At 40.4% G+C, this 14,068-nt stretch overlaps 1 protein-coding gene across 5 annotated transcripts in view; it reads right to left on the bottom strand.

The window, feature by feature from the left end:
* Positions 1 to 821: 821 nt before the first annotated feature.
* RABGAP1L (RAB GTPase activating protein 1 like) overlaps positions 822 to 14,068 on the bottom strand; it is a 204,856-nt gene continuing 191,609 nt past the window's right edge. For all 5 annotated transcript variants that reach the window (XM_042874140.1, XM_042874141.1, XM_042874144.1 and 2 more), the window contains 6 exons: positions 12,417 to 12,527; positions 10,120 to 10,224; positions 8,943 to 9,026; positions 8,347 to 8,418; positions 6,970 to 7,167; positions 822 to 6,674 (listed from right to left, as the gene is read on the bottom strand). In XM_042874140.1, coding sequence (XP_042730074.1) covers positions 6,519 to 6,674; positions 6,970 to 7,167; positions 8,347 to 8,418; positions 8,943 to 9,026; positions 10,120 to 10,224; positions 12,417 to 12,527 — 726 coding nt within the window. In that variant the 3' untranslated portion in view covers positions 822 to 6,518. The remainder of the gene's footprint in view (positions 6,675 to 6,969; positions 7,168 to 8,346; positions 8,419 to 8,942; positions 9,027 to 10,119; positions 10,225 to 12,416; positions 12,528 to 14,068) is intronic.

Below are 14,068 nucleotides of genomic sequence, written 5' to 3'. Positions count from 1 at the left end.
TTTGAGAGGATCTGACCTCTCTGTGGAGCACGAGGTAGCCATTCCCTCCTTCCATAGACACTGATACAAACTGATGACAAGCAACTTTTGGGTAGTGATATGGAGGTGAATCAGTACAAAATGTTACCTCTGGTAAATTAACCAGAGACAAGTTTTTAATATTCAGCTTTTCTATCTCTGTTCCTTTATAACTCCCCATGGAGCTTATCTAGTTATGCGGGGAGCTGTGGCTGTTCATCTCAGTTAATAAAAAATACATATATATCCTGTAACAACTACAGGAAAAACTGGTTTCATGAAGTATTTGAATACTTCTGGTTGCTATCTGCCACAACTGTTCTGCCCTGATCTTGCTCAGCCATGCTTCTCTGTTGCTGTTTCTTGCTGGCTCCTCTTGGTCCCGCTTTTCTTCCTTAGGGCTGCTGCCTGTTTCTCTTGCATACTTCAGGGAAGCATGAAGTCCCAGCCACATTGCTTTCCTACTGTTGTATATGAACAACCTTTAGGATAAATATATTTACCAGTCTGTTTTCTATGCTAGAAATCTCAGAGCAGCACCTGGAGTGTCCAGCACAGTGCTTGTCAGTCAGATCCCTGCGGTACAGGTTACCCTTGTGAGCAGGTACATAATACCACCAGTTTGGAATGAGCTGTGCAACGTGCACATTTTGGACAGCTGTCTGCTCAGCGTCAGTGTCCTGGTACAACAGTGTGCTTCAAAATGACCAACTGGAGTGAACTGTATCAGAAAACCCAACGTGGCCGTTTATTCCTGCAAACTGTTTCTTAAGTGGCTTCTCAAAATAAGCATCTTATTCTCATTTTGTTTGCATTTCCATTTATTTTACAAGGCATCATTCACACAATGATAACAAGGTACTGATCCAAACAATTCTGTAACAATTAGAAAAGTAAACATTTGTTGTGACCATGTACATTAAATTGCACTTTGAATAACAAGCGTTACACTTATATTTCTGTATCATACTTTATATAATACATGGATTTGTTACACAAGAACGGCAGTATGGAACTGTTCTCAAAAGTCTCACAGCGCTGTGATGCTCTGTCTTCCTAGTAACTCTTTCTAGTGACTATATTTTATGAACAAGGGATGCACTCAGATATCAAATGCAGCTAAAAACTTGGAAAATCTCATCGGTAATCAGCACTTTGAGGGTGCTCTCTACGTTCAATGCGCTGATGTGATTGCAGACACAGAGTGCTCTGGATCAGAATTATGCTTGATTCGATCCTTTTCTGCATTGCTAACCTTTTCCCTGTGTGAACATACCAGAGAATCCTCTTACACAGAAAAGCATCAGCTCCCAAAGCTCAGGAGAGCTCATGGTACAGCTTTAGAAGGTGGTATTGGTACCAGCGTGTCCCCGGGAATTACTGGAAGGAGGGACTTGGGACCTGGAGAGAAAGCTGAGAACATATGCTTTTGTTTGCATTGACAGTAGCATCCATGTATTATATAAAATACAAAAATAAGAGAAACTGGAAGGAAATCAGTACAGCCCAGGATTCTGGTGGTATCAAATCACAAATGAAATCTATGATACTCGATCCTTTTGCTGTATTTATCTCCTTGGGATTCAGTTTCCTATATATTATTCTATATATAAGATATAGTTTTCCCAAGATACATATATATTCCTTTACAGGTTAAATAAAAGCAAGTCCCACTGAATAAGAAAATAAGAGGAAGTAACATTCTAATTCTCTACCCATATCTTTTTTTTGTTCTTTTTTTTTTTTTTTTTTTTTTTTCCAGGTAAAAATAGCATGAAATACATTCAGTAGCAAAGCAGTTGGAATCCAGGAGAAGTGGAGAGCCCTGTATTCCTGGAGGATTAACCTGTACGTCTTAAGTCATGATCCTGAAACAACTTGTGTAGACTTCTGAGTTGAGAAAGATAGGATCTTGATCAATGCTGATAATTAGTCATCCAGTTCCAAATTCTTTGTATTTCCCTAAATCCACCTATGGATTAGCCCAGTTTTAAAGGCTGCAGTGATGTCTACTACATAATCCATTTTGAAATGTCCAAAAATCAGTGCTTCACTGTGTCTCCCCTTAGTGTTGTTACTTGGAAGGAGGTAAGGGACAGCTCCCAGTAGGATGGTAGGGTAACAGATGGAAATAAATAGAACCTTAGTTCAATCCTTTGCATTTGAAAGAACAACGTGATGCCTGGTGCTGTGTGTACCCACGGTGCTGGGTACACTTGGCATTGCATATCTCGTGCAGCCAGTGTTTGAGCAACAGCCCTTTCTGCAGGGTTTAGCTGTAACAGAGGCATGCTGGTCAACCAGAATGACATACAGTAAGGTTTTCTCTGTAGCAGCTGGAAAAAAACCCCAGCATTGTAAGACAAGAGAGTTTCTGGTTTCAATGCCAAAGGTATTTAGGCTTACTAGATCATGTAGAAGTATGCCAATTATCCCTGAGTCTAACAGTAAATCAACGTAAGAGGTATAATTCTCCCACGCATACAAGCAGTTCTGTGGATTTCACTGCAACTACTTAAAACAAAGATGGGAACAGTCCTGTTTGTCGTGAAGAAAGCATCAATTTCTCATGCAGCTTTTAAGTTTTAATGCCAGTAATTAAGATTTTCATTTAACTCCAAGTGCCCTGTTCAATCGGTGAGCGATACTGTGACTCTGAAGTCAATGGGATACTTCATGCTTTGTCAAAGGGCTGAATTATTCCTGCTCTTGATGTTGGAGCTCCCTCTCCTGTTGTACATGGCTGTCTTTATTCTGTGTTGTTTTTCACACAATGGCACAGATTTAAGTGTCTATTTTAGGGAGGAAACAAAAAACAAAACAAACAAGTTCTTTAAGGTGCCTAACAAGAAAAAAAATCATTTATCTGACTTGTAACTTGGCTGTGGCAACCTATAGAATGTAGTAATTAATGGGCGAGGCAAGAACGTGTTTGTCAGCTGTCAATACTGATTACATGGCTGACCAGCTTTCCCGTAGTGATTTCACTGAACATTAAAGCCTATGGGCTCCAGGGATTTTGCAGTTCCTTGGATTAAAGCCACCCACCGTATTTTTGTTTTTAAGTCTCTCTAGGTAGATTTAGGATTTGTTAAAGTACATGCTGTTGCTTTTCAGTACTGAGCCACAAAGATGAGACTAGTTCACAGATGTACCATGTAAGTACCTTGCTTCATTGACCCTGTAAAGTGTTACAGTCAAAGTAAACACTTCTTTTTAAAGTGGAAAAAAGATAAGCAGCTTTGTTTGTTTTTCCATACTGGACATCTCAGGAGCAATTTGTATCCAACAAGATGAAACGGTTATACTAAAAACATTCTTTGGAAGCTTATCCCTAATGAAAGTAAAGGCTTCATTCCAGAGTTGTGCAGTCTCAGTAAAATTAAAACTAGATTTAGTTCCATAAAGCTGTATTGAAAGTAATTTTAATTTTTTAAATGGACACATAGTTTGATACTGAATCAGGAAAAAAAAACAACTAATCACTCCAGTCTTATGAGCTACGTTCCAGTGCCACACGAAAGTAAGATTGGTATTTCCTGCTGAAAATCTCAAGGTTGAGCCAGCTACCCCTGACAGACCAGTTGCCCTGGAATATGAGCGTGTCTGTAATCGACTGCTGAAAGGACTAATTAAAAGCCAGACTTTCTTTTTCCTCACAAGAAAGTATCTCAGTAACACGTACAGTCAGCAGACTGAGTTTTAGCTTTCCTGATTTAATCCCGCAGTTTTGCTACTTTCTTTGTTTCTGAATATAACGATGCTTATTCCTCAAGATGCCACAGAGCTGTTTTTGCTTATTTGCTTTGCAGTAATTGTGAGAAAACAGTCTCCACATATAAATATCACTCTTCCAAATGCCACTGCTACAAACACTAAGTGGGATGTACAGATGGAAGATGAAAGTCATTTACTGCCTTTGTATCATTACCAAAAGTGGATAGTTCAGCCGTTCATTGCCTTCTGAAACTCCTTTTGAGAGGTACAAGGTAAGCCAGTTTCTATCTGACAGAGCTATGAAATCATCCTGGCTAGCAGGTAGAAAACGTGATTTTGTCACAGGAACTCAACTTCTAAAGTCAGAGAGCTGAGAAAGATGATGTTCTGTCAAACCTAGTTTCATGAAACACAGAAGCTTACTTAATTCCCTTTTGATAAACTGTGAGAGCACCACTCCCATTTCCCCCTCATCCACTCACTCTCACTGGACCCGCTGACATGACTTCATGTACTGACTTGTCAAAGGACTAAAGGGCAGGAAAATATCCACACACACAATATTTTAAGATTCATCTGCAGTAAGTGCCATACCAAGGACAGGGACACGACTGTACAGCAGGGAGTTGGGGGGCAAGGTCTCTGAGCAGCAGTCAGCTGTTACGTGAGCACGGCTGCTCAGGGAATTACAGTCTTAACCGTTTTTTCTTGATTCTGATGGCATTTTTCCAATCAAGGCTTTAAATCAGACTGAAGGTAAATGTAAGATCTATTTAAGAAATGCGGACACTTGTCAAACCATCAGTGTCACTCATCAGCACAGTACTCTCAAACGTGATCAGTGAACTCTCGCCAGGTGTTCTCAAGTGTCACTTCCAATTTTTTACACCGTTGATATCAAGTGTGGAATGGTACTGATAAGTGAATGAATAATGCTAGGTTAAGATAGTCCACACAATGGAAACATCTATGTAAATACTAGCATGAAAGTGTATTTTTCTCCTATTTGCAAAAGAGATCCCTTCTGCTTTCTCCTTCTTTATTCCCCCTTCCGCCGCCCAGTGTTAAGGTTTCCAGATGATCACTTGCAGGTACTTTTAAAAATGCTAACATTCTTTAACTCCTAACTCTTAGAAGAGAGAATTCAGTCGCAGGATCTCTGTGTCAGGACTATGATTATAATCTGATCTCTGCTTCAAACAGGTGACTATCCTTCTGAATCATTCCTTTGGCACAGATAAACATTAAATTCATAATACTACTCTGTTTGAAGTAATTCACAATTTTGCTTGACAACAAAGCACAGGATGAGTATCATTAAATTTTATTATACAAAACTGACAAGATATGGCATTCCTTCAAATTAATAAAAACAACAACCAAGTCAAAACAAAACTGCTATACCTGGAACAGTGTTGTTAATGGAACAATTACTACACAACCTTTTGTTCAGCAGCAATATTTACCTGCAAGACCATTTTATAGACATGAGAGGTATGATTAAAAAAATATTCCATCAGTTCAAGCAATAGTTTAATTTTCCATGAAATAAGTCTTTCTATAAACACTTTATGTTCAGTCAAAACAAACACTTTTGAGTTTTCTTACCTTAGACAACATATAAAACAACCAGACAGGTTTGGGAATCATCAGAGAAGTCTATCCCACGGGAAAAGTCTAAGTTCTGTATTTCACTTGAAAATGTTTGTCTTTATAAAATAAGTACTATCAACAGCATTTCCTGGCCAAAGATTTATAGCAAAAAAATGATCTTGCTTCTGTGATGTTTTATTCATCAGTGCAGCAAAAAGCCTTTTGGGTTTGTATTTGGTACCTCATTTCTGTGTCAAATTCAGAACTTGCAAATAGACCCAGGGAAAGGTTTCTGTTAACTGTATTCATAAAAGCTCTGCTTCATTGCACAGGATTTACAAAAGGGCCAAACTTTGCAAGGACTTTCCTCTGCTTCTCTGCTAAACAAATACATTTCCAACAGTTTTCCCTTTCTCCCAGTGGAAGGAATGACTTCTTGGAGTTCTTAATATAAACATGAAATAAAAAAGGGGAACTAGGTAACTTTGTTAAGTTCCAGTTCAGCTGTAAATCACCTTTAAACAACAGTGCTACTCAGTGCTACGAACAACTGCACGACTTGCATTTCTGAAGAAAAAAACAACCCAGACAAGGACGAAATTCTCGGGGAAGCTCACGGACAATTGTGCCAAGAGAGCACAAGGCATCTCTGCCTAAGCTTTACAAAAAGTGCTTCTCTGCAGGACGCAGTCACTGCGATAAACTTCTGAGATGGTCCCAGGGCATAAGTTATCCTAGACTCGCACACACACTGGTACTTGTTACACTGTGCTTTCTGGGAAGAGATGATGCTGCAGCACTTTACATTTGACATTCTCTCTCCTCCTCTTCCAGAAGAAAAAACCTTCTATGCAAGATAAAAATAATTCTGAATCATTAGTCATGTATTAAAGAGCTAGTTTTGAATTATTTATTCATCTAGTCATATAAAATAAAGTGTAAAAGTATGAAGGTATCAGAACGTGGCTTTCAGCAAGGCAGTTTGGGAAGTAGGAATTCAACGTAAAACAATATATTTTTACCCTCTTTGAAAAGGGTCACATCAGAATGAATGAAAAACACTGAAGAATTTCACTTCAAGCCTGCACGCCTGCCTTTTGTCCTTTACCCGAGAAGAGAGACCACTGGAAGACTCCCCCAGGGTTTCAGTTGTGTTGTTCTTTGTGCTCTTGTGTTAGGTCTGGCTGGAACTATGTGCTGCCCTCTTTGGGTGGCAGGGACGGCTGAGGCTGCTGCGGTGGCTGTGTGCCTGTGGCAGTTTTGATAGAGTTCAGGGTTTTGCTAAACCAAGAGTTTTTGGCAGCTTGGATTTCATTCATAAGGGCTCCCCTCTGGTGCTCCAGCTCCTAAGAAAGCAGAATGGTCAGAAGTGATCAAAAAGAATTTAAAAAAAGAAAAAAATAAAAACCTTCAAACTCAGTCTTCTTACTTTCTTTGCAGCCTCCCAGGCACTGGGGAGAAAGGACGGATTAAAACCACCAAAACAGCAGATGATGTTTAGATATACGAATGAGAATCCTTATTTCTGTCTTTTTAAGGACAGACAGAGGATTCTGGAAGTTCACACACATACAGCAGTACAGGTATATACCTTTTTTTTGGTTTAGGGAGACTGCCATGCAGTCCTTGGATTCCACATACCTGAATTTTGCACTTGGCTTCCACAAGCTGCAGTTTGGTCTGTGCAAGTTCCAGCTCCATCTCTCTCAGCTGCTTCTTCAGTGCATCCTTCTCATCATCTATTTCTAAGCCTTTATTATCCAAGCTTAGAGCAGGCAGCTTCAGTGTCCCCTCCTTACTGAAAATCTCACTGCAGTGTTTGCAGGCCATCACTTTACCCTGGAATAGCCAGAAAGCTACTTTCACACTTCACATTAAAAGAGTTTGGTAAGTTCATGAACAACAACGCCCTGAGTATATGAAACAGTATTAAAAAAAAAAAAAAAAAACACCTTAGAAACTAGTTAGCATTCTCTGTTTAAGCACATAGACTTGACTTCTCAGTGAGACTCCAACCTTCTTGCTACCAAAGCTTTGTCATATTTTGCAGTATTTATGTTGGCACAATTCAGAATAAATTACAGACTAGGGACTTTCTTGATCAAATTCGTACAGATTTTGTTATTTGCAAGAAATCCAGCCAGCTTTTCTGCATTTCCAGAAGCAGTCAGTTGGCTGCAAGATCTAGTACTGGCCCTCAGTGCACGGTTAGAAGCATAGCAGACAGCCTTTCTTACTAACATTTGACACACAGTTGCAAGGTTTTCATGCTTCCTGGCCAGGTGAAGCAGACACTCATGGCTGAGGATGTAGCACAGCTGGTCTGGGCTTGCAAACTAACACAGAATATTGAATTGTTTCAGCAGTTTATAGGAACATCAATAGTAGTATATCTTTTGACGAGTAACAGATAGAAATGGTCACTAAAAAGCAACAAATCAGGTTCAGCTTGAGTACTAAGGGAACCACTAGATGTTACCATTGGCAGAAAATGATTCCACCTACTTAGCAGTGACAAAGCAGAGGGATGGAATTATTACCTGATCAGGAAATACTTAGCATTTGTGTAGATACTAGGAATGGGATTTAGGGAATAGAGAGGAGCTGCTAATGAAATTCTGGGGGTGGCCCAAGCTGTGCCCTAATAGTAATTCTGATCCTCTCCACTATGCACACCCAAGTAGCAGCAGGTTTTCTCCTCTAGAGAGCCTTCTTTTGTTTACATTTAATGGAAACATCTGAGTAAATACAGCCTTTCTACACTGCTGCCAAAAGCACATTTCCACCAAAAAAAAAAAAAAATAAAAAAAAAAAAATCGACATCCCGTTCATTTTGAAAGTTCTAATCTGATAAACTTCATTTTTTTACACTGCATGAAAAACATACGGGGCTGTCAGTGCAGCTGGGTGAACGTCACTGTTGTTGCAATAAGCTTCAATTCACATTTTGTTCTGTATCATTGGCATTCAGCAACACTTGCATTCAAACCGTTCCATAGGGAGAAGCATTGGTCTCACCTTTACAACTTCCAGTTCATCCTTACTGGCTGTCTGTTGTTTTTCCAGCCTGGTGCTCAGCTGGGAACAAATCTGGAGCAGAGAAAGCACTTTCTTAGATGAAATGGACTTTACAAAAATATGATCTGTGCTTTATAGTAATGATTATTTTAGAGCAAACACTTATTAAATTCTGCCTTGCTCAGCTACACGTGTTACTCCTTAACAAATTCACTGCTGGTGATAACTAAGACTTAAAAATAGCAATATTTGATACAGAACCTGAACACAGGGACAAGAATATTTTACAGATTATCTGATTTATAATGTTTACACAGCTCTGTGTCACCACAGCAAAAACATAAATAAAAATCACTAGAAATAGTTTAAAGATAGATTATTTTGGTTTCCCTAAGTCAGCAGACTATTAGGAAATCTAAAAAAAGATGTATCAAAAATGATAAAGCTTTCTGAAAGCCTGAAGTGTAATGTTTTTTTAAAGCTTTTTAAAGTTTATATGAAGGATGAGATGTGCAACTCTGACAATTCAGCTCTCAAAAGGGGCTGAAAAAACAATTTACAAATAAATATGAGAAAGTGTCTTTATAGAACGTTACCTGTTTGTAGTCCGCAATAATAGCTGTGGTTTTCTTAATCTCAGATTCTGCCTTCTCCAGTTGCTTCCTGAAGACTTCCTTCAGCTAGGAATTGAAGGAGAGAAGTTACACAGCACACTGAATGAAGTTCTTAAAATGCATCATCAAATTGTTCTCTCAAAGACAGCCTGTGTTTACAACATTTCTACACCTTTTTCTTACCAATTCCCAGCTCTGGAGAACTGGAAAAGGTCTGATTCATTTATTACACAAATACCTACTATAACCAAGAAGTCTCTTCTGTTGTACAATGTATCACTGTTTAGAGAGTTCTCTCCGTCAAATAGCAGAGCACGGTTCAGAGAAGATAAAAGACAACCAAGTGGGTGACAAGAGGTATGGGCAGACAGGCTGGTTGGTTGGTTGGAACAGGGAGAAGAATCTCTCAGCACTATCACTCACCTCTGTAAATATCTGGTTTAGTCAGTGGTACTGCATCAAAACACAGTTAACTCATTCCTCTACTGTTTACAAGTGCTCAACATGAAGCACCCTTTCAGTAGGAAAAAGGCTTCCATTGCCTTGTATGTACTAAATACAGATCCTGGCAGCCTCCATTTTAGGCAGAAAGGGAATAATAATTCGTTCGATTGTTACAATTACTGTTGTGGAATGGCAATAACAAAAACCACGGTACTGCTCTCAAAACATTCCAACGTGTGGGCTGCAATTCAGTATGTAAGTTATGTAGGATTAAAACTGCCCATTTTGCTAAAGAGCATGAGGTCTGGTCAGCAGCATTACTTCAACCCTCAACTCCATCCTGCTGTTGGTTCTAGCTTCAAAAAGGAACATCCACAGCTTTAACTCAGTCAAGCTCCAGCCTCTTACAAGGCAATGATTCTTCCAGCAACCTTTTTAGATAATTAAAAAACATCTGATTGTGCCTCCTTAGTTGTGATTGCTCTCCACCAGTGAAAATTCTTTCTATACTGGGGAGAGGATAAGATACAGAAAAGTGGACGTTCAGGAAAACACTCAAAAAAACAAACCGCACACATTCAGCCTGGCACTTTGAATTTTTGCCACTGCATTTTGAAGACAAAAGTCCCTTCTGTAACTTCAGTTCATTCCTGCTTTTCTGATCAACTTTTTGCGTGCATTCAGCTAAATGGGAAAGATGGGAGGAATGCCTCACCTGAGCAGTTTCCTCTTCCTGCTTCCGTTTCTCTTCCTCAGTCTCCACGAGTTTCTGTTTGGTCAGGAGAAGTTCTTTGTTCAGAACATCTGCTTTGTCTTCAGCCTAGAATGAGAAGCAGTGGTGTAAACCACGTTACCTGTGCCAATGCAAGTGCACTGATGGATATATCTCACAAGTATCATGGATTCAGGATCTAGAGTTGCCTTTTCCTGACATCAGAGGGTTCACCCAATCTAGTTTGTAAATGAAATTCCCGTTTCAAGTAGCTGCTAAGATATTCCTTTGTGCTTCAAAAACTCTGCAGAATGACCCTTTTGCCAAATGTTATCCGTACCCAGGTGACAGGTAAGCACAGATCACACATCCTAATACAAACCTAAGACAAACAGTATATAAAGTACTTTTGGTTGGCAGCAATATTAATCCAAGTGAGGGCAGCTGCTGCATAACTTTGCATACTGCAGAAAAAGTCAGGGGCCTGCTAAGTACCTTACCATGTGCCAGCGCTTAGGTAAGTAGCAGAGACAAACTGAATCACCAAATAAGTTTGTTCATCAGTGCAAACAAGTACTTCCTGGAGAAACTTGACACAGTGCGTGTACTGGAAAATACACTGGGAATGCTTTGGGATTTGTGAGCACTGTCCTCACTGGTCACCAAATCCATCACCAGGGGAGAAATGTATTTTTCAGTGCCTAGATATATTTCTGTTGGCTTCCCCAACTGGCAGATGCACACTGCATCGCACCACATGTCCTCAGTAACTACATGGTAGGACAGGCTATGGCCATTGACAAGTAATACTTCGCTGAAAATACAAGAGAGAAAATGGCATCATAAACAACAAATAACAGGAAAGAGCTTGTCTCTGACTTGCACTCCGTTTTTCTACACTGCCAGTGGTATCAGCTTATCTACTGCCACAGTGTGAATTATGAGGGAGGGGGCTGGTGGTGGCTGTGGGTAGCAGGCCCTGGCTGAAGTGATGGATTGAAGTCTCCTGCATTGCTTACTGTGTATATGTGGCTGTAAGGGAAAGAGGAAAAACGAGCAGTGAAGGAACAAACAAGTGATAAGGTTGATATCTTAGAACAAAACGACTTGAGAATGACAAAGGTATTTTTGATAAAAGACCTGCTAAAGCCATACTTAGAAGGAATAATTTAAAATCTTTCCTCCTTTTATGTGGTTTTTCCAGGTTCCCCAAGCACCTGCAGTGGTGCACAGTCTCACCTCTCCTTGCAAGTGAGGAACAAAGCTTTTTTTTCAGTGCTGCTGACCTGAGGTGGGGTGGGAAAGCTTCATGGAGTCCCCTTCATCTACAGAAAGGTGCTAAAATGGAGGAGAGCAAAGAACGGAGAGAGCAAAAGTACACGCTCAGCAGCTTTGTCATGATACTGCAGAAAACAGCGGGGGCAGAAGCAGACAAAGCTGTTATTCCTAGGGAAGACAGAGCACCGTGATGCACTGTTTTTGGCCTTTACACCACAATGTTCACTCCACCACACAATGCAGTATCTGCTTGTACTTACACATCTAAATGGCTCTGATTTTTAGAATCACATGAATGAAGATCAGTAGAGCCTAGCTGTCAGGGGTCTAAGTAAGTAGAAGTACAACTTGCACTGCTATCATCAATTATGTTTACAATTCTGAGGTTAGACAGAGATAGCCAAACAACTACTGAGAATCAAACTGAGAGTCTCTTGCAGGAAAAGATTTTAAATTCCAAGAGGCACTACAGCTTTCACTAAGCAAGACGCCAATCAGGAGGGGTGTTACAGCATGGCCCTCTTGTCTTCTCTACCGCAATAATAGTCATTAAGGAATTTATCAGTAGTGCATAAAACAGATCCAGAAAGAGGAGGGTTGCACATGTAGTTCTCTGACATCATCTGTGACTTAAAGAGCTCTGAAAGCTGCCCCTCTATGCTCCAGTCTTCAGAGGAAACAAGCAGTTATCAGTGGATGCCCAAGAACACTTCTAATTTTTGTTGCCATGGATCTACAGTTAAAAGAATAAATCCATGTAAGGTAGGTAACTTCCCTTTAAGTCAGTCTTTCAAGGAGCATATAACACCATTCTCAAATACGTGTTCATTCTTTGGTACACCTGCATTCACGTGGAGAGATGGCTCTCTGAGTGTGACTAGAAATAAGGTTGTCAGGAAGACGTGGGTACAGATTATAATGCTTCTAATTTTGTATTGATGCTTTTACTTGAGCCCACAACCTGTTATGGAGCATAACCTGGCTCCTAAAACTGGCACATCTCCATGACAAATCCCCGTTACCTGGTCCAGGTCATTCCGTAAGGCAATTTTGCTCGTTACAAGCTCATGGGCAAGGTCATCGTTCTCCTGCTCCAGCCTCATGCTAGCTTCTTGGAGCCTGCGGTTTTCCCTCTGCAGAAAGAAAAGAACAACCAGAAGAGGATATTAATTCTTATCAATATTAACGAGTGATAAGTGAATATACTGTGTGTATAAAGCACCGAGAAGGCAGAAGTGCACATTAAGACAGGACTGCTGCTCTGAGAAACAACAGTGAATTAAGCCAGCAGTGCAAATGCAGCAATTCCACTTACATCCCAATGGATATGTTTGAGTCGCGCTAAGTGACACAGTGATTGTAGGGCTTCTCTGTCCAAAGTAAACTCAGTCCTCTCTGTAAAAATGCTTCGTTTCTGCTTGCTCATCATCAAAAGAAATAAGGCAGATAAAATCCCACCAGCAGCAGTAAACAGGGAAATACTCACAATAAAGTTCTCAATCAAAAGAACAAAGCTACCCTCTGCTCCATTTTACAAAACTTTGTCTGCAGGTAGCTCACAAAAGCAGTCCATTCGTAGATGACATTATGCCAACCGCTCATCTTCTGTGGGACCAGTATAGAACCATAACCTGCACCTCCATTTGCATGCTCTCTCTACAACCTGCACCAGTGACAACAAGTATGTTTTAAGGTCTCCTGCTGGGCAGAAGCACCAGATGAAGAGGGGCTGTCACTCCCTAAGCACAAATCCAGAACATCTTCTGCAGCTGATGCATGGCAACACAAAATGTAGAACTGCAGGCCCCGATGCTCCCCTCAGCACAACCAGACCTGTTCCACAAAGGAGGAACTAATTTACGCAGAGCACTAACTAATGAGGGTAAGTGCATGGGGAAAAAAAATTAACAAGGCACATTTCTTAAAAATCAGTTTAAGTGACTGTTCTGGAGATGAGAAGCAGAATTCCATTCAGAAGGTATCTGTGGGTTGGTGGGCTTGCAGAAGTCCACACCAAACACTCTGCCTACAGGAAGCACAGCCAGTTGAGCCAGATGCAGCTCCCCTCCTCAAATACATTTCGAGAGAAGTACAAAATTTGCTGGCCTTTGGTCACACAGTGACTGCGAAAGAGACAGCAGTTGGAATTTGTGCACTATGAAAATGACAAGCTCACATGGAAACCTGTAGATGGAGAAATGGTAACCTACACAACAGCATCACAAAAAGGACACTCCAAAGGTAAGTTCTGCTCTCCAAAGAAAAACAGTAAAAGGGAATATACATCAGCAACGTTTTCCAAGGGTTGCTCAGTGAATGCTTTTCCACACAATGTGATTTCTTTGCAGAAGCGTACTATTCACCAGCCTTCACTTCCTCCTGCTCAACAGCTATGCTCACATATTTTGCTCCTTCCAAAGCTCACGGCAGTGAAACTGCTGCTTTCATCTGTTGCAAAAAACCAAAAATTTTGCATGTTCGTCTTAAACAAAAAAGGACAACTCTGGCTCTAAGAGTATGCTAAAAAAGGTCTCCTCTTTGTGTTCGCTTCCTCTGTGGCAGGAAGCAGAAATTGTGCAAATACATTCTCCTTAGTGTGACCTTATTGTGCAAATAGATTGTGCACTGCCCTGCACAGGAAAGTCAGCTTGTTTCCTCTCTCAAAGACAGTACT

The sequence above is a fragment of the Lagopus leucura genome, unplaced genomic scaffold (assembly GCF_019238085.1).
Source record: "Lagopus leucura isolate 7727_CA_CO unplaced genomic scaffold, USGS_WTPT01 Super-Scaffold_100009, whole genome shotgun sequence".
NCBI lineage: Eukaryota > Metazoa > Chordata > Aves > Galliformes > Phasianidae > Lagopus > Lagopus leucura.
The sequence above is the reverse complement of the archived record's forward strand: the minus strand, read 5'-3'. Positions and strand labels throughout refer to the sequence as shown.